The sequence below is a fragment of the Delphinus delphis genome, chromosome 5 (genome assembly GCF_949987515.2).
Source record: "Delphinus delphis chromosome 5, mDelDel1.2, whole genome shotgun sequence".
Lineage (NCBI taxonomy): Eukaryota > Metazoa > Chordata > Mammalia > Artiodactyla > Delphinidae > Delphinus > Delphinus delphis.
Window position 1 is genome coordinate 13,479,007 of NC_082687.1, and position 27,529 is coordinate 13,506,535.

The 27,529-nt window shown below is 37.7% G+C and overlaps 1 protein-coding gene across 6 annotated transcripts in view; it reads left to right on the forward strand.

Moving 5' to 3' along the window:
• Positions 1-27,529, forward strand: part of PDLIM5 (PDZ and LIM domain 5) — a 214,722-nt gene that overhangs the window by 43,686 nt on the left and 143,507 nt on the right. For 5 of the 6 annotated variants that reach the window (XM_060011994.1, XM_060011995.1, XM_060011999.1 and 2 more), the window contains one exon: positions 21,860-22,011. In XM_060011994.1, the coding sequence (XP_059867977.1) occupies positions 21,860-22,011 (152 nt within the window). Of the gene's footprint in view, positions 1-21,859; positions 22,012-27,529 lie in introns of those variants that run through there. The other variant, XM_060011998.1, reaches the window with a different exon arrangement.

Here is a 27,529-nt window from a genome sequence, read left to right on the forward strand (position 1 = left end):
GTAACTCTCTGTCTTAGTTTCCTCACTTACAGATTAGGAATGCTAGTGCTTTATCGTGTCTTTCTGAGGTTAAATGAATGAATACCATCTAACTCTCCTCCTCTTCTGTATTATCAGCATCAAGCCTGTACCAGGCAGCATGTGGAAATAGGTATCTGTGTGGATGTTGTCACTGGTGTGAGTACCAGCCAAGTATTTTGCAGGATGGGCACCTAGTCCGATTTCTTCCTTCCTACTTTACCATTTTGAAAGTTTTGTTGTTGATTTTTAAATCAACAAACAGAAGTTTGTGATAGTGGCTATCTTTTTGTTTTCAAGATCAGAGGTATTAGATGTATCAGATGTTGGGTATTTCTGAAATTATTCAATTATTTCCCATCTCCTTATGGAACCAATGGTCACAAACAGGCATAGGAAGTTATATTGTTAGTGGCAAGACACCTTAGATTATATAGTCCAAACTATCTCCCTTCCCCCGCCACTTATTTTCTTAAATAGCTGAACAAGCTCAGGAGAGATGCATTCAGTGTGGTGTACTTCCTTTTAAAAATAACTTTCTTGAATATTAATTCAGTATTTAAATTATTACTACAAGAGGATTCCTTAACCTTTCTTTAGCTGGTAGAATTTTTAATTAAGATGGGTATTTTTCACTGATCTCTCCCAAAATAGTATTGTTTTATAGTAGCCTTTCATCATGTAGAAAGAAGATGTTTTTGATGGTGCAAGTTCACATTGGGACAAAAATAGCAGTAATATTGTCCAGGTCAGATGTGGATTTATTTTAGACATCTGCCAAGTTTCTCCTGCTAGGTGTTTGTATCTGTCACTTGGCCACCAGAAGAAATTCTTTTCTTACCAATTAAACCATTCAAAATCTGATAATAGTCCTGTTTTAAAAGGCCCAAACATCTTCCTACCTTTACCAGGTTTGCTCTCTGAGACTTGCTTCTTATCTGTCAAACACTCAAGAAATGTCATTAGAACATGTAACTCCAGACCACTCAGAGCTCTACCCCTTTTATGGTTTTACTCTTTTGCTTGTTTCTGTGAGCTCCTAAACTGCAGGTTGTGATTTTGACTGTCTAACATCAGTTATTTAATATGAGAGTTTATATTTATTCTATACCGAATGATAGGGAAATCGACTGCGTTTAGCTCACACAGCATCTTTTTATTCCTGTTTGGAGTGATTACTGTTACATCTTTATGGGACAATTTAAATATTCAGTGTAGAGATAATTTATAGTACCCTGAATAATCAATTCTTTCTGACCTAGGAAACGTCCTCCTCTCTCGTTTCTTCCATTTACCAGTGTCATCACATTTTAACAGAAAGTTACTGTACTTCTTTTTGAAATTATTTTGAAGCTATGCTTATTATTTATTTTAATAATATAAATTCAGTTTCTCTGAACGCTAGCTAGATTGAAACTCAGTTTTCATTTTCTAGCACTTGCTATGGTAAAACAAAAAAATTTTTGCAATCTGATTGAGATGACTGATGTGTAATGAGAATCAGAACTTCATGATTTTATTACTCTCATGGAGAAAGACCATTTACAATGTGTGACTAAAATTATGTAATGGTTTCTTGCATCTGGCTGTTTACTCACCAATAATTTATTGTGTACTTACTCTAGTTTTCATTTTCAGAGTCATATATCTCCTGTGCAGTACCCATGGCATGTGGCTGTCTGCCTTCTGCGTAGACATACCCAGGAATAGGAATCTCATTACTTTGCAAGGAAACCATTTCATTTCTGGAATGTTCTGAATGTTTTCAAGCCCTTATCTGTGCTGAGAATTGAAATCTTTCTTTCTGGAACCTGTACCCATGGACCCTCGTTCCTGCCTAGAGGATTATTAGATTCCTGGATTCTCACTCAGACTTTCTAGATGAGAATCTCTTGTAATGAGTCCCCATCACCTATACTTTTAAAAAGTGCCCTGAGAGATTTTGATCAGCTGAGTATGGGAATCACTGCTTTGTAAAACACAGTAATTCTAGTCCACTATCATATACACTCAGTCTTCTCACTTTTCAGCAGTGAACATGGGGGTGCATATATCTTTTCAAATTAGTGTTCCCATTTTCTTTGGATAAATCCTCAAAAGTGGAATTACTGGATTATATTATAGTTATATTTTTAATGTTTCGAGAAACCTCCATAGTGGCTGCACCACTTTACATTCCAACTAGCAGTGCAGGAGGGTTACCTTTTCTCTACATCCTTGCTAATAATACCTATCCTTCTCAAATGATTCCAAAAAATTCTTGCTGATTTTTTTTGTGATTGTGGAGTAATTATCAAGTGAAAATCAAGGAAGATTTCATTCATTTACTTAAATACCTAAATATAGTTTTAGATTTTGAGTGAAGAAAATAAATATACTAAAACATCCATTTCAACTGGGGCTGGGTCATGTCTGCCAGTTTTTAAGGTTTTTGTGTGTTTTACATTGCCTTAAGGAGAAAAGTTTTTGGTTTGCAAATCACCTTGGTAGGGCAAAATGCCTACTGTCTCTGCTTCCTCCCTTGTTGCTTCCAAACAAAATGAAATATAACAACAACAACAACAAAACCCCACAATACTTACTGAAAAAATCTTTACCCTTGAAACTTGCTGTAACTCTTCGGAGAATTCTCAGTAAAAATTTATGTTTCTATTCCATTGGTTTTGTGCCAGAACAGTTTTTAGTCCATGAAGTGTGCCTGTGATTAAAGAATCTGTTGCAAGGAATATGTTTCTTTCCTGAGTGTTTCTGAGCTATTAGACGTTACATGTGAGCACATTGGTCTCTAGTTTATGTCTATAATGTTGAAGTGTTGCTGGAGAACTTACAGACTAGTTACAGGCTTTTACGTCAGAGTAAGAGTTTTCTAACTCAAATAATATTGTAATATGGTGTGCTATTTTCCATCTTACTTGGAAGTTGGGGAAATGGCTTACAATAATTGTTAGCAGAGAATAATACCTAACCTAACCAGGGGTTTGCCAGATATATTTTCTTGGAAATGTATTCTTAATGTTTAACTTTTTGAATAGATGTTTGCATATATCGAAGAAATTTTAAGGCAAGATGTTAACCCATGAGATGAAGAGCAAATGTGGTATTTTTCATTTGTTATCTGATCTTTGTCGTTTTGCATATGGAAATGGAAGGTTTTGTAAAAAGAGAAAGTCAACAAGTGTCTAGTATAGTGCCTGGCATGTGATGAGTACTCAATAAATGATAGTTAGTCTTATAAATATTATGTTAATTTCACATACTTCTAACAATTAAAAATATAACTCTGTTACCTCCCCTTTCCTGCCCCTCTCCCCCACATTCTCTCTCTCTCTCTCTCTCTCTCTCACACACACACACACACACACACACATACATGCATGCAAGGTACCTTATTCACTGGTATAATCAGGTACTCAATAACCATTCACTGAAAGAATGGAATTTATGTCAACTACTGGGTTGGCCAAAAAAGTTCGTTTGTTTTTTCTGAAAGATGGCTCCCGTAGTGCTTAGTTGCCTTTAACTGTATTCAGAACAATTTTGTTAGATTGTATTGTGACAGCTGTCATATCAGCATGCATTTTTTTTAACATCTTTATTGGAGTATAATTGCTTTACAATAGTGTGTTAGTTTCTGTTAGTTTCTGCTGTATAACAAAGTGAATCAGTTATACATATACATATGTTCCCATATCTCTTCCCTCTTGTGTCTCCCTCCCTCCTACCTTCCCTATCCCACCCCTCTAGGTGGTCAAAAAGCACCGAGCTGATCTCCCTGTGCTATGCGGCTGCTTCCCACTAGCTGTTTTATGTTTGGTAGTATATATATGTCCATGCCACTCTCTCACTTTGTCACAGCTTGCACTTCAACCTCCCCATATCCTCAAGTCCATTCTCCAGTAGGTCTGTGTCTTTATTCCCGTCTTACCCCTAGGAACTTCATGACCTTTTTTTTTTTTCTTAGATTCCATATATATGTGTTAGCATATGGTATTTGTTTTTCTCTTTCTGACTTACTTCACTCTGTATGACAGACTCTAGGTCCATCCATCTCACTACAAATAACTCAATTTCGTTTCTTTTTATGGATGAGTAATATTCCATTGTATATATGTATCACATCTTCTCTATCCATTCGTCTGTCGATGGGCACTTAGGTCACTTGCATATCCTGGCTATTGTAAATAGAGCTTCAATGAACATTTTGGTACATGACTCTTTCTGAATTATGGTTTTCTCAGGGTATATGCCCAGTAGTGGGATTGCTGGGTCGTATGGAAGTTCTATTTGTAGTTTTTTAAGGAACCTCCGTACTGTTCTCCATAGTGGCTGTATCAATTTACATTCCCACCAACATGCAAGAGTGTTCCCTTTTCTCCACACCATCTCCAGCATGTATTGTTTCTAGATTTTTTTATGATGGCCATTCTCACTGGTGTGAGATGATATCTCATTGTAGTTTTGATTTGCATTTCTCTAATGATAATGATGTTGAGCATTCTTTCATGTGTTTTTGGCAGTCTGTATATCTTCTTTGGAGAAATGTCTATTTAGGTCTTCTGCCCATTTTTGGATTGGGTTGTTTGTTTTTTTGTTATTGAGCTGCATGAGCTGCTTGTAAATTTTGGAGATTAATCCTTTGCCAGTTGCTTCATTTGCAAATATTTTCTCCCATTGTGAGGGGTGTCTTTTGGTCTTGTTTATGGTTTCCTTTGCTGAGCAAAAGCTTTTAAGTTTCATTAGGTCCCATTTGTTTATTTTTGTTTTTATTTCCATTTCTCTAGGAGGTGGGTCAAAAAGGATCTTGCTGTGATTTATGTCATAGAGTGTTCTGCCTATGTTTTCCTCTAAGAGTTTGATAGTGTCTGGCCTTACATTTAGGTCTTTAATCCATTTTGAGTTTATTTTTGTGTATGGTGTTAGGGAGTGTTCTAATTTCATACTTTTACATGTACCCTGTCCAGTTTTCCCAGCACCACTTATTCAAGAGACTGTCATTTCTCCACTGTATATTCTTGCCTCCTTTATCAAAGATAAGGTGACCATGTGTGTGTGCGTTTATCTCTGGGCTTTCTATCCCGTTCCATTGATGTATATTTCTGTTTTTGCGCCAGTACCATACTGTCTTGATTACTGTAGCTTCGTAGTATAGTCTGAAGTCAGGGAGCCTGATTCCTCCAGCTGCACTTTTCGTTCTCAAGATTGCTTTGGCTATTCGGGGTCTTGTGTGTTTCCATACAAATTGTGAAATTTTTTGTTCTAGTTCTGTGAAAAATGCCAGTGGTAGTTTGTTAGGGATTACATTGAATCTGTAGATTGCTTTGGGTAGTACAGTCATTTTCACAGTGTTGATTCTTCCAATCCAAGAACATGGTATATCTCTCCATCTATTTGTATCATCATTAATTTCTTTCATCAGCGTCTTATAATTTTCTGCATACAGGTCTTTAGTCTCCTTAGGTAGGTTTATTCCTAGATATTTTATTCTTTTTGTTGCAGTGGTAAATGGGAGTGTTTTCTTGATTTCACTTTCAGATTTTTCATCATTAGTGTATAAGAATGCCAGAGATTTTTGTGCATTAATTTTGTATCCTGCAATTTTACCAAATTCATTGATTAGCTCTAGTAGTTTTCTGGTAGCATCTTTAGGATTCTTTATGTATAGTATCATGTCATCTGCAAACAGTGACAGCTTTACTTCTTCTTTTCCAATTTGGATTCCTTTTATTTCTTTTTCTTCTCTGATTGCTGTGGCTAAAACTTCCAAAACTATGTTGAATAAGAGTGGTGAGAGTGGGCAAACTTGTCTTGTTCCTGATCTTAGTGGAAATACTTTCAGTTTTTCACCATTGAGGACGATGTTGGCTGTGGGTTTGTCATATATGGCCTTTATTATGTTGAGGAAAGTTCCCTCTATGCCTACTTTCTGCAGGGTTTTTATCATAAATGGGTGTTGAATTTTGTCGAAAGCTTTCTCTGCATCTATTGAGATGATCATATGGTTTTTCTCCTTCAGTTTGTTAATACGGTATATCATGTTGATTGATTTGCATATATTGAAGAATCCTTGCATTCCTGGAATAAACTCCACTTGATCATGGTATATGATCCTTTTAATGTGCTGTTGAATTCTGTTTGCTAGTATTTTGTTGAGGATTTTTGCATCTATGTTCATCAGTGATATTGGCCTGTAGTTTTCTTTCTTTGTGACATCCTTGTCTGGTTTTGGTATCAGGGTGATGGTGGCCTCGTAGAATGAGTTTGGGATTGTTCCTCCCTCTGCTATATTTTGGAAGAGTTTGAGAAGGATAGGTGTTAGCTCTTCTCTAAATGTTTGATAGAATTCACCTGTGAAGCCATCTCATCCTGGGCTTTTGTTTGTTGGAAGGATTTTAATCACAGTTTCAATTTCAGTGCTGGTGATTGGTCTGTTCATATTTTCTATTTCTTCCTGGTTCAGTCTTGGCAGGTTGTGCAGTTCTAAGAATTTGTCCATTTCTTCCAGGTTGTCCATTTTATTGGCATAGAGTTGCTTGTAGTAATCTCTCAGGATCCTTTGTATTTCTGCAGTGTCAGTTGTTACTTCTCCGTTTTCATTTCTAATTCTATTGATTTGAGTCTTCTCCCTTTTTTTCTTGATGAGTCTGGCTAATGGTTTATCAATTTTGTTTATCTTCTCAAAGAACCAGCTTTTAGTTTTATTGTTCTTTGCTATCGTTTCCTTCATTTCTTTTTCATTTATTTCTGATCTGATCTGTATGATTTCTCTCCTTCTGCTAACTTTGGGTTTTTTTTGTTCTTCTTTCTCTAATTGCTTTAGGTGCAAGGTTAGGTTGTTTCTTCGAGATGTTTCCTGTTTCTTAAGGTAGGATTGTATTGCTATAAACTTCCCTCTTAAAACTGCTTTTGCTTCATCCCATAGGTTTTGGGTCGTCATGTCTTCATTGTCATTTGTTTCTAGGTATTTTTTGATTTCCTCTTTGATTTCTTCAGTGGTCACTTCATTATTAAGTAGTGTATTGTTTAGCCTCCATGTGTTTTTATTTTTTACAGATCTTTTCCTGTAATTGATATGTAGTCTCATAGCATTGTGGTCAGAAAAGATACTTGATATGATTTCAGTTTTCTTAAATTTACTAAGGCTTGATTTGTGACCCAAGATATGATCTATCCTGGAGAAGTAACAATTCTCATATCAGACAAAGTAGACGTTAAGATAAAGACTATTACAAGAGACAAAGAGGGACACTACGTAAGGGATCAAGGGATCGATCCAAGAAGAAGATATAACAATTGTAAATATTTATGCACCCAACATAGGAGCACCTCAGTGCATAAGGCAAATGCTAACAGCCATAAAAGGGGAAACACAGTAACACAATCAACAGTAACACAATCATAGTAGGGGACTTTTAACACCCCACTTTCACCAATGGACAGAACATCCAAAATGAAAATAAATAAGGAAACACAAGCTTTAAATGATACATTAAACAAGATGGAGTTAATTGATATTTATAGGATCAAGTGCTCAGCATGCATTTTTTAAAAAAACTTACCAAAACTGGTGAATTTTTGTGTAGCCATTTCCATAGTGAAGATGGAAGAAAAAAAGCAACATTTTTGGCATATTATGCTTTATTATTTCAAGAAAGGTTAAAATTCAAGTGAAACGCAAAAAAAGATTTGTGCAGCTTATGGAGAAGGTGCTGTGACTGATTGAACGTGTGAAAAGTGGTTTGTGAAGTTTAATGCTGGAGATTTCTCGCTGGACGATCTCCACGGTCGGGTAGACCACTTGAAGTTGATAGCGATCAAATCGAGACATTAATTGAAAATGTTACACCATGTGAGAGATAGCCGACATACTCAAAATATCCAAATCAAGTGTTGAAAATCATTTGCACCAGCTTGGTTATATGAATCACTTTGATGTTTGTGTTCCACGTAAGTTAAGAGGAAAAGGCCTTCTTGACCATATTTCCCCATGCGATTCTCTACTTAAACGTAATGAAAACGTTTTTTTTTTTAAACAAATTGTGATGGGCGATGAAATGTGGAAACTGTACAGTAACGTGGAATGAAAGAGATAGTGGGGCAAGCGAAATGAACCACACCAACCACACCAAAGGCCGGTCTTCATCCAAAGAATGGGATGTTGTGATTGTGGTGGGATTGGAAGGGAGTCCTCTATTCTGAGCTTTTTCTGGAAAACCAAACGATTAATTCCAACAAGTACTGCTCCCAATTAGACCAACTGAAAGCAGCACTAGACGGAAAGCGTCTGGAATTAGTCAACAGAAAATGCATAATCTTCCATCAGGATAACGCAAGACCACATGTTTCTTTGATGACCAGGCAAAAACTGTTACAGCTTGGCTGGGAAGTTCTGATTCATCTGCCATATTCACCAGACATTGCACCTTCATATTTCCATTTATTTTGGTCTTTACAAAATTCTCTCAATGGAAAAAATTTCAACTCCCTGGAAGACTGTAAAAGGCACCTGGAACAGTTCTTTGCTCAAAAAGCTAAACAGTTTTGGGAAGATGGAATTATGAGGTTGCCTGAAAAATGGCAGAAGGTAATGGAACAAAAGGGTGAATACGTTGTTCAATAAACTTCTTGGTGAAAATGAAAAATGTGTCTTTTATTTTTACTTTAAAAACCGAAGGAACTTTTTGGCCAACTCAACACCTTAACTCAAAGACTTAAGTAAGACATTGGTCTTTCATCATTCAAGAGTGATCAACAGCTGGTAGTAGTGATATTTTTGATTTATACAAGAAAAGCTCTGAGACTAGATTTACCTGTAACCTCTGCCAGTAAATGTTTGCTTTCTTTAACAATAATGGCTTTAGTCCTGTCCTTATAGTTAAGTGACCCTGGGCTCTTACTTTGAAGGGAAGAGGTGGTTTGATTCATCGAAGTGCTGGTGTAGTAAGTGGGAAACAGGGTGAAGATGAAACAGCAGACGATATGCTTCAGGCGTATTCTACCAGGGAACCAAAATCTTGGCCCCTTCCACTCCCTCACTCCCACCTCTGTGCAGGCTTTGCGCAACTGGAAACAGTGACATTGCTTAATAGACTTTCCCTGACGGCTGTCAGCACCCTGCCCCCTGCCAAGTCCCATGTTGCCCAGAGCTCAGACACATATGGTACACCAGTCACACTGAAACAAGAATTCTTCAGTGTTGCTCCAGTCTCTTTTAGTTTAAAAAAGGAAAAAAAAAAAAAATAGTGGCACTGACGTAAGAACATTTCCTTTTCATGTCTTGCTGCTGTTTGTGATCACGTGTTTGCTTTCTGTGGAGGGAGTAAAGCCTCTAGGGTAAATCAGTGTTTTGTGACTAGAGACCCGAGTGCTAGACGTGATCTACCAACAATTGGTGCCCTCTCAATGAAAGCCAGCTGTGCAGGCTGGATTCCTGGGCTGGAAAAATAAACCTGGGATGGCAGGAAAAGGCATAGGAGACCCATAAAAGGGTATTGGTGGTAGTTCTGCCCTAAAGAAAGAGAGCTGGAAGGAAAGGATTCCCAGGGGGTTTTGTTTGTTTGTTTGTTTGTTTTCTTATTCCCCCTCAACAAATCCCAAGCGGGATAAATAAAATAATTCCATGTACAGCAAGTGTTAAATCCTTGGGTCCAAGTTTTGATGAGTCTTAGTTCTTAAAGGCTACAGATGTACAAAGGAAACTGAGATCACACTTCCGGAGATGGGAATGGAGTGAAGACTTACCCATCTTCTTTAAGGGATGAGAGAAAGGGCATGGTAGAAACAGCACTGAAAGGAGCCAGGAATTGACAAGCATGGATTTCTTGGAACAGTATGGTGTCCAGGAGTAATAGTTGTAAATGTAAGCAGTCTGTTCTAAGCAATGGAAACGTGAAGAGCACCCACATGAGTTGATGTGGAAGCAACTTGTGGACTTAGATTCTTCTGAAGTTACTTATTGTCACTTACTATGCCCTTTATTATAGGCCTGACATTTAGTTAGTTATCTGCATGTTTATATGTTGACTTTCTCTTTCCAGTTGATTGAAGTAAAGTTCCATGAGGGCATGGATTCATTTTGTTTGTTGTATCACGGTGTCTAGAATAGCCTGGCACATAATAGACACCTGGCAAGTATTTGTTAAATGATGGAATAAATGAGTATTTGGTTTCCCCATTAGCCTAATAATTTATTCTTATAGTCATTAGCATCTGGTCCATATGTACTCACTCGGTATGAATGAAGGCATAACTCAGCATTAAATGCCATAGGGTTCAGCTGCTACCAGTGGAAAGGAGAGTCTTGTCATTTAGGCTAATTCATTCTAAAAGAAAAACTCATTTGGGATCTGAAAAAGTAGATAAGCTAGATTCTCTTCTCTCCTAATTAGCTCCAAAATCCAACCTTTTGAGTTTCTAATGTTGACACAGTTTCAGGTTTTTGAAAAGCACGCATGTTTGCCATTTTAGTGTTTTGTAATGAAGAAATAAGTGTAATATGTATGAAGTAATTGGAGAATAATACAAAATTCATTTTAGTGCCTGAGTAACGGATACTGATTGTAATGACTTTAATGAGAGGTTGTAAAGTCTGTGTAAATATTTATTATGGTTTAGAGTTGAAAGGGACCCTAGAACATTTGATCCAACTCTCCTGTACAGCTGAGCAGAATGAGGCCAGAGGGGTAAATGACTTGCCCAAGGTCACAGGATTTGTTAGTGGTGGAGCTAGAATTACCCTCAGGTTTCTTTTATAAAACTAAGGGTCGCAACGGTGTGGATAACGGACATTCTCATACACAGTTTGCAGGATTGTAAATGGCTGCAAATATTCTTGCCGGCAATCTAGTGTCGTGCATCAAAAATTTAAATGTGCATACCTTTTTAGAAATAATTCCTAAAGAAAGTCAGATAAGTGTGCCAAAATAAATGTACAGTATCATTCATCACTTTGTTTAACATAAGAGCAAAAAAAAAAAACAGGAAATGGGTTAAATTATTAAATAATAGCCTATTTACTAAATACCTTTAATTTCCAGTGTGGTGATTCATCACATGTTTATTGTGTATTATGTTTAAGTCTTTGTACAATGAACCTAAAGAGAAATAAAAGATGTAGTCCTTGCCTAGAAGGAGCATCCTTGCTGGTCTTCAGATCAGCAAACTGTCAGTTGCAGTTTGAGATGAAATAAGGATAGAAGTGAAGAGTAAGTATCTAGAAACTTTTGTCTTTTGACAGAGTAATTTTATGTCTATTGGATCTGATGATAAAGAATTTGGTCTTATAATTTGAGTGGCTTCTTTAAATTTTGTTTTTTCAGTAATTTATTGTAGATTACAGAAGAATTGGTAAAGGCAAATGGGGGGAAATCTTTCCCCACAGATGGTATCTTCCACCACAGATAGTTTGAGGAGCACTGCTTTCTGAAGAGTTGCAATACAGGTGGGAAAAGCTAAATAGTAGAAAACGGTAGATGAGGGGAAGGGCCATGCCTGTTCTCAGAATTCCATATTGAATGTAGTGCCTCATTGGAATAGAGACCCTTATTAGATGTTAGTGATTTATGCTATGAAGACTTTAAAAGTTTAAAAGCGAGTCCCCGCTTTTTTAAGCTATACTTATCTGCCGTTAGCATGTGAAGTCATGATTTTGCACCACTTTGAATAAATATTAATTCTGTTCTGAGTTCTTAACTTTTCTTGATGCTAACAGATTTTTGTTTTTGTTTTGAAACATCTTTAGCATGTGGGTTTTGAAGGTCTTGTGATTTGTTTCCCCTGTCATTGAAGTATGCTGGCACTGGTGGTTTAGGAACCACACTTTGAGAAACAGTGTTCTAAGATTTCACTAAATCATTAGTTCGTAACATTTCTTTTGGTCATAGATACCTTTGAGAATTTGGGGAAAGCTGTGGACCAACTCAGTGGAAAATACATGTATACTTGCACACAATTTGCATACAATTTTGAGGGGGATTCATCTCATCATTGAAAAGAACCTTAAGAGGAGGGAGGGTTGAAATGTGTGAATTTCAGTGTTAATCTGTTCTCAGGTAAACTAGAGTTGACTAATTCATTTTGAACCTGTATAGCTCTCTGACATTTCTTACCATTTTCCTTATAATTATAGAATGGACTATATAGAAACACTAGTTTCTCTGTAAGTAACCAATTTGTTTGATTTTGAGATGTTTGTGGATGTGCTCTTTTTTTTTTTTTAGCAAACCGCCATACTTTTCACATTTCTGGTAGAATTATATTCACACATGGACTACAGAGCACATTAAATCTCTGGGCTTAAACACATATGGATTAACTGAAAGAAAATGTTATGTGGCATATTAATAGTGAATTGCAGTTTAAGAAGGCGTGTTTCTATTTTATTAGGTCACTGGTAGAGAAGAATAAAGATGTTGTTTCAATTAAGTAGGACTCATCAAGGAAATACGTTTAGACTACTAGAACAAACATATTAGCAGAGCAACATATGTTTTGAACTAGGTAGCTCAGTGACTACATAAGGAAAGAGGAGTAATCACCCTCACTTCCGTTTGGTTTTGTAAGGCATAATGACACATACTTTGAGGTATTCTCTTCGTTGCTACCATATAAGGTGTATTCTCAGACTTTTGGGTAAAATTGATTACTGTTTGACTCATAAGCTAAAAAATAAGGCCCATAGTTAAAGTAACCAGTGCCCACGAGTCAGGATTTTACAAACGTACTCACTGAGAGACATCAGTGATTGCTTGTTTTATCTCCCTATTCTGACCTATAGAAAGCCAAGTCAGTTTATTTCACAAAAAAGGTGTTCAAATGAATTCAAAGTAGCCTCCAGGTTTAAAGGGGCACATTCACACTAGACATCCAGGCCAGAGACTGACATTTTGTACGTAGCTGAGTTGCATTTGTAGGCCAGTGGAGGTGCCAACGTTATATAACAATAAACAGTGCAAGACAGAACACCTTTAAGTGTTGAGTGTAGTAACATAGGGCAGATTAATAAGCACTGGAGCGGTAGTAAATAAATTGGGATTTGAAAAAAAGCCTTGAAGGATATGTTTGGAAAAAATTTAGTACTTCTCAGTGTTCTTCGGCTCATTTTGGTGGCTGAAAACTCTGACCATTTTTCTTCATTTGTGATATTTCTTGGTAATTGAGTAGCATTCATCATTTGGCAGGAAAACAAGTTCTGTGAGTTCTCTCTTTTGGAATAATGCTCATTTAGTCTTAGGTATTTTTGGGGGGTGGTAGTGCAAAAAAATCATATTCCCAGTATTCTGGGAAGTATGTGGGAGATAAACACCTAGATACTTTTGACCATAGGCTCCTAACTGGATTCAGATTTTTTATTCTACAGTAGGTACTACTAGAAAATATATTTTAAAGCAAAATTAAAGATTGCCCATTAATTAGGTATTTTTTAAAATGAGATTTTTCTCTGTGCTTTCCTCTGCCTCACGAAGATCCTGTTGGTCAGATGGATATAATTTTTTTAGTATATGTATTTCTCTGAATTTTGGTAACGGCACTGTTAGAAAAACAATAGCTTTTCTTTTCCCATGGTTTAGTTCCCATGGTTTTTGGACATGGGAAATTTCTGTTAGTGTTTCTTTCTGTAGCTGTCATATTTATGTGTTCCTTTTTTTACATTTACTAAGCCTGATGGCATTCCTGTCATACCCATGGCGTTAGGGTCACACATTCCCAAGCATTCCATATTTGTTGAAAATATGCAGGAGGTTGAAAACTGGACGTTGGCAGTGGCTTATTATATAGGTACCTGTCTTCTATTTGTTACCTGTAGCATATAATAGGATTAATACCAATCTTGATCTTATTAATCGGATTAATACCAGTTCTTTTGAACCAGCATAGATTGTTCTCAGTAAACATCTGACTGATACAATGTTATCTGTATTATAAAATGATCTCTAATGTTCTTGGGCACATATATTTTCAAAAAATATTTCTATTGCTGGCACCTGTTTTCTGAGGTTTGGAACTGCTGGCTTATTTCCAAGGGAAGACAGATAGCGGTTTCTATGTGCATACTGAGAGTTCCCTATGATTTGGAAGGATACATTTCATTAGGGAATTCTAAGATAGTGTTGGAGTCACTGCTATGACTAAACATTTTGCCTTTTTATGAAAAGGCTGCAGACAGTATAGCAGCTGTGTTAAATGTTCATTTTAGACAGAAAGCTTAAGCAGTTAGACTTACTTAAAATGATATCTGCCATACTGTGTTCTAACTTTTAAAAATGAAAGCTCTATACTGCTTCCTTTGATTTTGTTTGGTTTTTGCTATGAGTTCAATGATTGGTTTGCTTCTATGATATGCCTCTTAAGAGGTAATAGCTATGGGGCAGGGTTAGTTTAACAGGGATAGCTATAACCCCTTATGAATCCCAAGTAGTTTACTTCTTTATGGATAAGACAGATTTTTCTCTTCAGTGTGTCTTTGAGATCCTCGTCTAAGTGGTATGCTATCTTGAGATAGTATTTTACTTTCAATGCAGTTTTATAAAGACATAGTACTACTTTCCTCTTTTGTTAAAAAGTTTTAAGAAGAAATACTGTTGGATCCGCACATTTGTATAGAGGCTAATAAGCATTTGGGAGTTTAGTTATAAATCTTACTTGAGTCCAATAAAGATAATGACATGTTTGATGACATACATAAATATTACTGTGAGTTAATTGCCTCTACATCATAGTTATAGTCATTTAGGTTATTTTAGTTATTCAATTAAAGTATAAGATCTTCTTGCTTCTATAATTAGTTACTATCTTGATGTTCTGTTAAATATTTCCATTATTTTGTGCACGTGCACGGTGATGTACAACACACCCAGAGAGAAGGCCTGGACCCCAAACCAGGGACATCTCATGACCCTTTCTTTGCTCATGGCCTTGGGTCCCTATTCTGCCTTCTTCCCAGTGCCCTCCCTTGTCATGTATTCTTTTGTTTTCTTTCCTTCCTGCCCTTCCCTGACCCCCAGTTCAAGATTTCTTCACCAATATCACCTTATTGATTCTTTTTTTTTTTTTTTTTTTTGCTGTACGCGGGCCTCTCACTGTTGTGGCCTCTCCCGTTGCGGAACACTCCGGACGCGCAGGCTCAGTGGCCATGGTTCACGGGCCCAGCCACTCTGCGGCATGTGGGATCCTCCTGGACCGAGGCACAAACCCATGTCCCCTGCATCAGCAGGCGGACTCTCAACCACTGCGCCACCAGGGTAGCCCACCTCATTGATTCTTATCCTTTGGCCTTTTGGCACAGTGGCCAGACTGTCCTGGAAAGTGGTGATCTTGAGGCCACCATTCTGTGGGAATGGAGTTTGGAAAATTCAGACTTGAATAGTGGTAAGCAGGGAAGGAGGACACGGGGAGCCGGGGTTCTGATTCGGTGGCATATCAAGCTCTTTTGGTAAGTGAAGAGAAAGTTGAGGCTTAGAGAAGCAGAGGGAAGAGAAGAGGGGTGTTTGGTCTTCCTTTAAGGAGGGAAGGGAAAAATCAGGTCTGACTGGTCAGTTTGAAAAGTTGTCTTCTCTGCCCTTAGGTGCTTGAGGTAGATGTCCAGCCTATGTGAACTGATGGCGTAGTCTGATAACAGGTGGTTGATATTAGATCCTTTCTTATCTAAGTCAATGGGGAGGCTCAGTAAAGAGACCATTCTCTTGAAGAGCATACAGTTGTCCTGGTTTCTGCATCAGTAAACAGAAGTTCAGAGGTAGTTCTGACATCTGCAGCCATGTCTGCTTGCAACTTAAGTGAGACCACAAAGCAGTGTTTTTAAAGAAGCATACAGCTACAATTAAGTTTATGGAAAACTGGACAACAGTACTGAAAAATGTATTGAAAGATCAAAGGAGAAGCATTTGCCTGTGATTAGTTTGAGTTATAATGAAGCTGACCCAGGAGCCTCCCATGACTGCTTCCTTCCTACACATTGTGCATTTATGAGATACACACGCATTTATGGCTGTCACATAGTATGGACAAGAGTTACTGATGCCAGAAGGTTATTACTGCTTCAAACAAATGCAGACTATTTAGGCTTGAAAAAACAAAGGAAAAAATGAACTATGCAAATAATGAGTGACCTTGTAGTCTTTTCTTAGCTGCTCACAATTCCTAAGAGTGATACATCCTACCCAATTAAGGCAAAAAATTTATCGTTCTATTGAGTGGATGCCTTGAGGAAGTAGTTCTGGGGATAAATGAAAGCTCATAGGAGTTTTCAATGAGATGCCACCTTTAACAAGCTTTACATTTGTTTCTGTGCATTGGGCCTTTCCCACTGGCGTTCGTTTAGGCTCTTTCTGCACTTTAAATAGTGAGTAGAAAGCCTGAGTATTGAATAATAAAGATGGTTAGAGATTTAGAAAAGATGTTAATGTCAGAAATCCAAGATGATTAATATCAGTAAGCTCAAAAAAACTGTAGACACAAAGGAGTTTGTTTGACAGTTTAAATAACATGAAAGATTGTACAGATGGCAATGAGCATTTGTTTACATTTCTGATAACTGATTGAGAAAGGGTTGAGATTAAATACAATTAAACTCTTCTTAATACTTGTTAGATAAAGTACCAGGGGGAGTTGTGACACCTCTTTGGAAATCCTAGGAAAAGTATATTAACTAACTATCCAAAATGGATTTACTTTGTTCTATTGAAAACACAGTTTGATTTTTGACCTTTCTTAGGTTAGCTCAGCCTAATGTTTAACTGAAGATTCTCATTTTCAGATTATCTATTTTTCTCTTTGGTGAATTAAGTATATTTATACCAGAATTTCACATATTAAACTGATGGATAGATTTATTGATTTCTTATTTACTGTGGTTTAATCATCTGTTTTTCTAGTACCTACAATCTTCAAGGCTCTTGAGAACATAGTATAAAATATGATCCCTGACCTTATGGCGCTTGCTTTGAAGTTGGAAACAGCTTGATGACTGGTTATAGATTGCTTCTATTTCAGGCTTCAGCTTTATTCTACACTGTAGGAAGTAGAAGATATTTGAAGTTTTTCACCCTCATTTTATAAATAGTGGACATGATGGAACTCCTCAGTGTGAAGTGGTAGTAGGGTCACCATTATGGAAATACAGTAAGATGGAGGAAAGGGCAAGGAACATGCAGAGTTTGGCAGTAAGGAGGTCTTTAGAAAACTCTACTGTAGGCAGCAGGCAAGATCAAGGTGACAGATGATCAGGGTATGGACTAGCATGGGAGACAAAAGGAAGAATCAGCAAAATTTAGTAATTTCCCTAGATGTGGTGCTCAAGGAAACGGCAGAACACAGGGGCTATATGATTTCTATGCTCCATGTTTTGAAAATAAGGGTGGCAGAGTAAAAGCAAGTCTAAAAAGATAGGTAAGTCTGAGAAGTTGGATTTGAACATCTTGAGATCATAGGCTCTCAGAATCGAGTAGGCAGCTGCAACAAAGGAGTAAGTTTTATCTAGTGTATGACATTTGATTTGATTAGATTATTTTCTTTTTTTAAAACATCTTTATTGGAGTATAATTGCTTTATAATGGTGTATTAGTTTCTGCTTTATAGCAAAGTGAATCAGCTATATGTATACATATATCCCTGTATCCCCTCCCTCTTGCATCTCCCTCCCACCCTCCCTATCCCACCCCTCTAGGTGGTCACAAAGCACCAAGCTGATCTCCCTGTGCTATGCAGCTGCTTCCCACTAGCTATTTATTTTACATTTGGTAGTGTATATATGCCCATGCCACTCTCTCACTTCATCCCAGCTTACCCTTCCCCCTCCCTGTGTCCTCAAGTCCATTCTCTACATCTGCATCTTTATTCCTGTCCTGCCCCTAGGTTCTTCAGAAACTTTTTTTTTTTTTTTAAGATTCCATATATATGTGTTAGCATACGGCATTTGTTTTTCTCTTTCTGACTTACTTCACTCTGTATGACAGACTCTAGGTCCATCCACCTCACTACAAATAACTCAATTTTGTTTTTCTTTTTATGGCTGAGTAATATTAGATTATTTTCTTAATTGCTCATTACCTTTATATTACTGGACTGGGAGTGTTTAAATTGCTTTAGTTGGGTACATTTTGAGCAAATGCCCTTAGGTTTCAGTGTTTCTATTTTAAGGCTGCCTTACGTGAAGAATGGTGAGGTAGGTAATTTAGCTGTGTTCTATTTCTGGTTAAAAAAAATTTTTTGGATGCCCTTCTTGGCTAAAACAAAATGTAGGATAAATTGTTTATTTTTTGTCTTATTATCAGGATTCAAATTTCCATTCATTTATTTTCGTAGGGAATAGATGTCCCTTTGCCCTACCATTCAGATATGACTCTTATTTTAGGATTAGAGTTATACCTTTGTATAGACAGTTCACAGATAGATAAAACTTTTAAGACTGGAAGGGACCTTAGAAGGCCTTTGACATCATCCAGTACAACCTCCACATTTCTTGGATTAGTAATCTGAGGTCAGGAGAATAATAATAGCTAACATTTATTAAGCTGTTATCTCACATAATCTTTATAAAACCCTACAAGTAAGTCCCATGGAAAATGGGTGGCATTGCTAGATTTAGGAGTTGTTTTCTTTGTAAATGTCCTTCACAGTTTGAACAGTTTAGTTCTGTGCAGGAGAGACGAACAGTTATTTGTTATTAAATTAAATTATTTCTTTAATATTTATATTAATAAAAAAGAAATACTAATTATTAAGACAGTCCACACCTATTATTTATTTATTTATTTTTATTTTTTGGCTGCGTTGGGTCTTCATTGCTGCACGCGGGCTTTCTCTAGTTGTGATGAGTGGGGGCAACTCTTCGTTGCAGTGCGTGGACTTCTCATTGCGGTGGCTTCTCTTGTTGCAGAGCACAGGCTCTAGGCGCGTGGGCTTCAATAGTTGTGGCACATGGGCTCAGTGGTTGTGGCTCGTGCGCTCTAGAGCACAGGCTCAGTAGTTGTGGCACACGGGCTTCAGTAGTTGTGGCACGCGGGCTCAGTAGCTGTGGCTCGTGGGCTCCAGAGCGCAGGCTCAGTAGTTGTTGTGCACAGGCTTGGTTGCTCCGTGGCATGTGGGATCTTCCCGGACCGGGCTCGAACCTGTGTCCCCTGCACTGGCAGGTGGATTCTTAACCACTGCACCACCAGGGAAGTCCCCACACCTGTTATTTAATACAGTAAAACTGTAATATTTAATGTAGATATTATTATTTTTAAAGACTTTTTTCTTACTCCCACCACACGCATACATTACTTTCATATTTTAATAAATATATCTGTCTATACAGTATTTTAAAATATACTTAATAAAGTTCTATCTTAATTTTTTTCTTCTTGATCCAGTGATCCTGGAATTCAGATTAACTTTATTTAATTTTCATTGAATTTTGGTATTACTTCGTCAGTCATATAATATATAATGAAAAGTGTGTCTATATGTATGTATATACATACACGTGTGTAATATAGCTATGTTGATAAGTTTGATATGCATTAAATTTTCATCTGTTTTATTACTCTGGAAATTTATTTCTTTATTGTCAACATTTCATTAATTTTTCTTACCTTTAAATATCTGGGCGGCTGAGAGGAGTTGTTTTGTTTGTTCACATTAGTACAAAGATGAAAACAGAATCACTACACTTGACCCTTGAACACTTGGGGATTAGAGGCACTGGCCCTCTGCGAAGTTGAAAATCCGCCTGTAATTTATAGTCTGTCCTCCGTACATATAGTTTGGTTCCTCCGTATACAAACACGCATATCATGTAGTACTATAGCATTCACTGTTGAAAAAAATCCGCATGTGAGTGGACCCACGCAGTTCAAACTCACGTTGCTCAAGGGTCAACTCTATGTACTATGTATATAATAGAGAATATTTCATTTGAAAGGTTTGAAATCTTTTATTTTATACTTTGTATCTGTTAGATTTTACATATTCTTGCTCAAATAGATATTTTTTCTTACTAATTTCAAGAACTATGTCCATCATTTGATAGTTATGTGTTAAATGAGATAAATTTCAAATTATTTAAAATTTTAGTTCTTCCTAATTTTGCACTTTAAAACAAACCATAGATTTTGCCAGTGTTAAATAATAAATACGTGGCATCCATTCATTCAGTATATATTATAACGAAGGTCTATAGTGTCAGGCACACTTCTAGCTTAAGGGTAGTTGGGGAGAATCGCAGACATGGGTGCTGACTGGATGGATCTAGCAGTCAATACTGTTTTCTTGATTTTAGATCCAAAGAGTTGTTCTTGTACACTAGGATTGATCTGCCTTGATCATTATTTTTAAGGAAAGGATTTGACAACTGATGGTAATCAAAACCTATCTGAGCATACAATATCCAGTTGTATTTATTGCTTTGCTTCCAGATTATGAATTCTAGCACTCACCCCTTGTTCAGTTTGCTGAGGGATGTTTTTCTTTTAATCAAAAAGTAATTTTAGTAAAATGTTCTCTAAAATATTTAGTTTTTGTTAGTTTTAAAAAAATTGTGGTAAAATATAAAAATTAGACATTTTGGGCTTCCCTGGTGGCGCAGTGGTTGAGGGTCCGTCTGCCGATGCAGGGGACGCGGGTTCGTGCCCCTGTCTGGGAGGATCCCACATGCTGCGGAAAGGCTGGGCCCGTGAGCCATGGCCGCTGGGCCTGCTCGTCTGGAGCCTGTGCTCCGCAACCGGAGAGGCCGCGGCAGTGAGAGGCTGGCGTACAGCAAAAAAAAAAAAAAAAAAAAAAAAAAAAAATTAGACATTTTAACCATTTTTAATTGCACAATTCATTAATTGCATTAAGCACATTTTCATTGTTGTGCAGTCATTACCACTATCCTTTTCCAGATGTTTTTCATCATCCCTGCATAAAATCTACACTTTTAAGTATTAGAGAAATAGTGGTTGTTTTCTTTCTTTCTTTTTTGGGCCTAGTCTCACCTGTCTTCCAACAGCCCAGTATTCATTGTGATCTGCTTGTACTTACTGAATTCTAAGCTTGTCATTTTAATTAGAATGGTTCCTTTTGATTTGTACTTGTTCCATGTTTCTGAGTATCTATTAAAATTGTATCATCTTTTATTTTACTGTCATTTTATATTTGTTTGCTCCTTTTGGAGCAATGAAATAGATACACATGAAGTTTGAAGGAGATCAAACTAAATGTAAACAAGTAGAAAATTTTGTAAAAAGGGAAAAAAAGATTGGGGATTAAAGATCGTGGTACACAAAAGAGTCTGACAGTCTCAGACACAACTGGTTTTCGTCCCCTCGTTCTAAATGCCTGGAGCAGGAAGCACAGCCAGCATAAAAGATATTTGGGCCTGTGATCTTAAAGAATTCAGTCCCTCAAATGCTGGGTATGAATTGGACTCAACAGGAAGGATAGTTCAGTAGATCCTCCATCTGTATTACTCTTTGTGCTCAAACAAAAATACAGCTGTTTAAAGAGTTTTAAAAGTTATTTCTAAAAGAGTATTAAATACCCTATTCATATTACTTTCTTTTTTTTTCTGCTAAAATGTAGTTGCCTTGCCTACTTCTCTTCCTTATTTGTAACAATCACACACTACTGTTATACAGTAAAGAAATGGAGGACTTATCAGGGACCTTTTCTCAGACAATTAGTTCAGTTTTTTAGAAAACAAATAAGAATTTAAGGAAATAAGTATGAAAGTCATTTGAATTTTAACTTTACCTGTTAAGCAAGATAATTTGTATTACTTTGTCTAATAGTATATTAATATACTTCTCTTTTGATATAACAAAAGTATAATTTTCGTCTGTGTTTATTTTTAAAGAGTGACAATTCTAATGAAATATATTTTTTACAGCTAAAAGATGGCGGCAAAGCATCCCAGGCAAACGTAAGAATAGGTGATGTGGTTCTCAGCATTGATGGAATAAGTGCACATGGCATGACTCATCTTGAAGCCCAGAACAAGATTAAGGGTTGTACAGGCTCTTTGAATATGACTCTGCAAAGGTAAATTGCTTTTTGTTTGGCTCTGAGAGAAAAGACAACACTGAGGAATGTGTTTTCGTGTGTCTGATTCATGGTGTTAACTAAGAAGCAGTTTCTGTTGCCATTGTTTCAGGTGGGTAAATAAAAAATAGAATGGCTTTTAAATTGGGTAATTGAGCAGTATGAGAATTGGTGAAAGCTTTGGATTATAAGGCATGTATTCACATACGCATAAAGATTGTGTGTGCAGTTTCAGAGAGTTTAAGAATTCCTGAAATTTCTCAATGGAGTGCAGCCTAAGAATTCTTGTTACGGGGTAAAACTCTTGGCCTTAATATTCTGGGCAGTATATTAGGGGTATTCTTTTAAGATATGATTTGGCTTTTCTTAGTATGTCCTTTTCCCTTTCTTTCCCTGGGTAGAAAAACAGAATTTTAATATACTCATTTGAAGTCCAAATTTTCTGAACTCAGTTTGGCTTCAATTTAAAAATAATCATCTCATTGATTGTACTATATCAGATCTTTTCAGCATCCCAACATTTGAACTGTATTGAGATCACCTGGATTGCTTGTTAAAAATAGTGATAGGGCTTCCCTGGTGGCGCAGTGGTTGAGAGTCCGCCTGCCGATGCAGGGGACACGGGTTCGTGCCCTGGTCCGGGAAGATCCCACATGCCGCGGAGCGGCTGGGCCCGTGAGCCATGGCCGCTGAGTGTGCGCGTCTGGAGCCTGTGCTCCGCAGCGGGAGAGGCCACAGCAGTGAGAGGCCCGCGTACCGCAAAAAAAAAAAAAAAGTTGTGATAGGAATCAGAATATCTGGAAGTAAGGACCAAGAATTATATATGAATAAGTTTTCTATGATTATTATGAAATATGAAGTTAGAACTACTGCAGTGTCTTGGGTTGAGGGGAAGGGAGGAGAAAGAGGGGATAGAGGGAGGGTGATTGAATGATGGCTCTGAACCTTTAGGTTTATAAGGAAGTAGCTATCATTTACCAGGTGGTCATGGAGGGTTTTAAGCAAGTCTTGCTTTTGATAATTACATAAGTGTTCTCTGGTCTATAAATTTTGGAAAATGCCATTTTCCCCAAAAACGTCTCATAGGCTTCCGTAAATTGTTGTCTTTATTATAAATCTTTAAGAGGGGAACAACATGCCATACCTTCCTAACACTTATAGCTAAGAAACCTTTTTTTTCTTGGAGTCTCTCCTGGGAGTATTTAAAGGATATATACAGGGCAAATTATATGTACTTGTCTGGAAGAGTATCAATTTGGTCTTAAAACTGAATAGGAAAAATTTAGAAAAACTTAGACTTATAGATTTACTTTGTTGTAGCATGACTTTCTGACCAGTTCTCTTTTGGGGGAGTGTGTGTGTGTCTGTGTGTGAAATTGCTTTCAGTGGAACTGTTGAATCAAAGGTCATGTGTATTTAAAATTTGAAAGCTATTAGCTATACATTTTAATTCATAGAAAAGTAATCAATGAGAAAAAATAACCTTGCTAAAAAGTCCTGTTTCGATAGTATCCTTTCTGTTCTATATATTTAGACATGTAACACAAAAATTGTTACTAATTAAGTGAAAATAGTCATTTTTACTGATAGGCATTTTTGCTAAGTATGAATTTTGAAAGGGAACCAAGAAGTCAAGAAGCTTAACTTGTCTGAGATATCAACAAAGCAAAACAAATACAGATGATGTTGGGCTGTTTCTCAAATTCTAAAGTGAAAGTTTATGTAGGGTATAATCTTTCCTTCTGGGCTGTGTATCATTTCTTTCATAGTAGCCTACTTGTTTTCACATTGTGCTCCCTATTTTACAACCTAGGACTCAGTATCTTATTTTCTATTGACAGCACTTCTGGTTCCATAAAAGTAGATGAAAACCAGATGTTACCCTGTTTGGATGAATTTGCAATTTAAGTAATCTGCTACTGACTCTAATACAGATTCTTTTAAGCTACTTGAATACAAAATCTGACAAACCAACTTGTTACAAACATTTGGAGATACTACTTAATCTTATCTTCGTATTTCTGAATATGGATATTCAGAGACTCAAACTATGAGAGAGAATTTTAGAGTCCTGTTGTTATTCATTGTTACTCTCCTTAAGGTTTTGAACACTTCTTGTGTTAGGTAATGTCAGCCTAAAAGAGATTTGCGTTTAAGAGAATTCATGGTATAACATTGACAGTACTACTGAAGAAAGACTTTTTGTTTTTTATGGAAAAAATAAAACTTTGAAGAGTTATCATCAATTCTTCCCTATACCAAAGCCATTTTCTTCTTAAGTTCTCTCTTTCTTATATCAGAGCAAATATTTTTTCTTCCACTTATTTCTGAGTTTGAACAACAGCACCCTTAATTGGCCTCCAGTCACCTTACCCTCTTTATTCCATCTCTTACCAGCCAAACTGCTGAGCATTCTTCTTCCAAACTGAGTGACCCACAACAGTATTTTCTCTGTGTAACTGTTTTCTTCATGAATATCTAGGTATTTTCCTTTACAGACTTGTCTTAGTCCAGTTTCCCTAGAAACAGAATCTGAGATGGTATTCATATGCAAATGATGTATCAAGAGAGTTCTTTCACATGTTACTTAAAAGGGAATAAGTCAAGCGGGATTGGGAAGAAGAAACTGAGATGAGGAAGGGTTTGGTTTCATTGGATGTCTAGCCTCAGCTTGACCCAGGAGGGAACTTTGGAACAAAATTGTACCATAGAGTCTGTCTTGCCTTGAGGCAAGGGAACTGGGCTTTTGTCCCCTCTCCCCTTCATTCATTACTTATTGACCACCAGCTGTCCTGGAAATATGTGTGTGTGCAGGAGTGCAGAAGAGGTCTAGGAGGTAGCTTCTGTTACTTCCACAGGAAGTTGCTGGTATGAACCATTAGCAATGCAGGGAGCACCTTTGGGACTGGATGTACCAAACCAGTCGAAGGGTTCCAGAGGACCCAAGCTGGGCACCAGTAGCACGTGCTGTGAGATTCCTTCCAGACTGGAGTCCTTTGCTCAGAGGATTAGGCTCTCTGTGACCCAGGCACACTCAGATTGTCCTCCCCCTAGGACTTCCCTGGCAGTCCAATGGCTAAGACTCTGTGCTCCCAGTTCAGGGAGCGATAGTTCGATCCCTAGTCAGGGATATATGCCGCCTGGTGCAGCCAAAGGTTTAAAAAAAAAAGAAAGATTGTCCTCCCCAGATCATCACTACTCGTCAGCAAATACCGTTTTTCCATTTAAGGTAGGTTTCTTACTGTCCCTCACATGCCTTTTTTGTCCTCTCATGAAATTTGCTTCATCTGGAATGCCCACCCACCTTTTCACTGCCAATACATACCTCCACCTCCACAAATCCCATATCAAACCTCATCATCTACCCATGGTCTTTTCTTACTATTGCAACTTACTCATTTTTTTCCCCTCTAAACTCTTATGACAAGTTTATACCACTCGACTCAGCGTTTAATTGTACACTAGGTATAACCAGGAATGACAAGGCAGATTCCATGAATCATATACAAATAAACCTAACTGGTTAATAGTCATACCTAATACTGCCTATGTAATTAACTAATTACTCTGTGTTTCACCAACTAGACTCCTTGAAAGCAAAGACCTTGTTTTTTGCGCTATTTGTATTTGGCATCTTGTATAGTTTTGTGCTTTTAGTGTCTAATAAATATTTGATGGGCACCAGCATTATTTCTCAAATTTGGCATCATTTATTTATTCCACAAATGCTTTTTGAGCTATTGCTATGTGCCAGGCACTGTTGTAGATGCTGGGGACATTCAGCAGTGAGCAAAACAAACAAAATCCCTGCCTCCTTGGTGCTGACCTTTTAGTGAGCAGAGGCAGACAATAAACAAGTTAAGTAATGGGAATTCCCTGTCTGTCCAGTGGTTAGGTGCTTTCACTACTGGGGCCCAGGTTGGATCCCTGGTCAGGGAACTAAGATCCCACAAGCCGCGCGGCACAGCCATAAATAAATAAATAAACAAACAAGTAAGTAAAAATGTATAGTATATCACATGGAGGTGGTAAGTGCCTTGGGGAAAAATAAAGCATGTAAGGGACATAGGGAATGCAGAGGTAGGAAATTGCAATTTAAAATAGAGTGGTCGGGGGCTTCCCTGGTGGCGCAGTGGTTGAGAGTACGCCTGCTGATGCAGGGGACACGGGTTTGTGCCCCGGTCTGGGAAGATCCCACATGCCGCGGAGCGGCTGGGCCCGTGAGCCATGGTCGCTGAGCCTGCACGTCTGGCGACTCTGCTCCGCAACGGGAGAGGCCACAACAGTGAGAGGCCCGCGTACTGCAAAAAAATAAAATAAAATAGAGTGGTCGGGAGAGCCTCAGTGAGAAGGTTATTGGATATCTGGGTCACGAGTGTCCCCGGCAGAGGGAAGAGCTGGTGCAGTGGTCCTGTCAGGAGGCCAGTGGGCCCGGAGCAGAGGGGGTGAAGGCAGCAAGGTCAGAAGTGAGGTCAGAGAGATAGCAGGAAGTGAGTGGAGATGGGACAGTACTTGTAGGACCCATGCGTCACTGCAGTATTTGTAATCGACTTTAAATTTTCCTGGGCCTGTAGAAAGTTGTGAGAAAGCCTTGAAGAGTTATAGCTGCTTGGCCAGCTCTACAGCAGGATTTGGGAGAGAGGTGGTTTCATTATTGGAAAGGGGCTAGAAGGAAGAGCAGACCAAGCCTCACCCCAGTCTTGATAGCCATGGCACTGCCTTTTTCTTCTAGTGTGGTAGAAATACTGGACGATTACCACTTCTGCTGATCTCCACCCAAGAACCCCCAGCAGGAGACTATGACAGAGAAAACCCATCTTTTAAAAATGTATTTATTTATTTTTGGCTGCGTTGGATCTTCGTTGCTGTGCGTGGGCTTTTTCTAGTTGTGGTGAGCGGGGGCTACTCTTTGTTGCAGTGCACGGGCTTCTCATTGCAGTAGCTTCTCTTGTTGCAGAGTATGGCCTCTAGGTGTGCAGGCTTCAGTAGTTGTGGCACGTGGGCTCAGTAGTTGTGGCTCGTGGGCTCTAGAGCACAGGCTCAGTAGTTGTTGTGCACGGGCTTAGTTGCTCTATGGCATGTGAGATCTCCCCGGACCAGGGCTTGAACTCGTGTCGCCTGCATTGGCAGGCAGATTCTTAACCACTGTGCCACCAGGGAAGTCCCCCATCTTTGTTTTTGTTTTGTGAATTTTTTTTGTATTAAGTATTATTGTTATATATTTGTTCATTATATATATATATTTAATTGACCTCTTGTTTAAGCCCAACCTCAATCCTAAAATAAGGTTTAGATAAGAAAAGGTAAGATAAAGATACTTGCTTGCGTAAGGTTATTTTGGAACTTTTTTTTCAATCTTGTCTTATTTGGGGGTATGTAATAAAGCAAACATATGCTCTCTCATTGATATCCTAAAAAAATAAGACTTGACTCACTATATTCTAGTATCTAATGAATATAGAGGTGTGGAAGATTTCATTTTGATTTCTTTTATTGTTGGGAAAGATTGGAAAATATT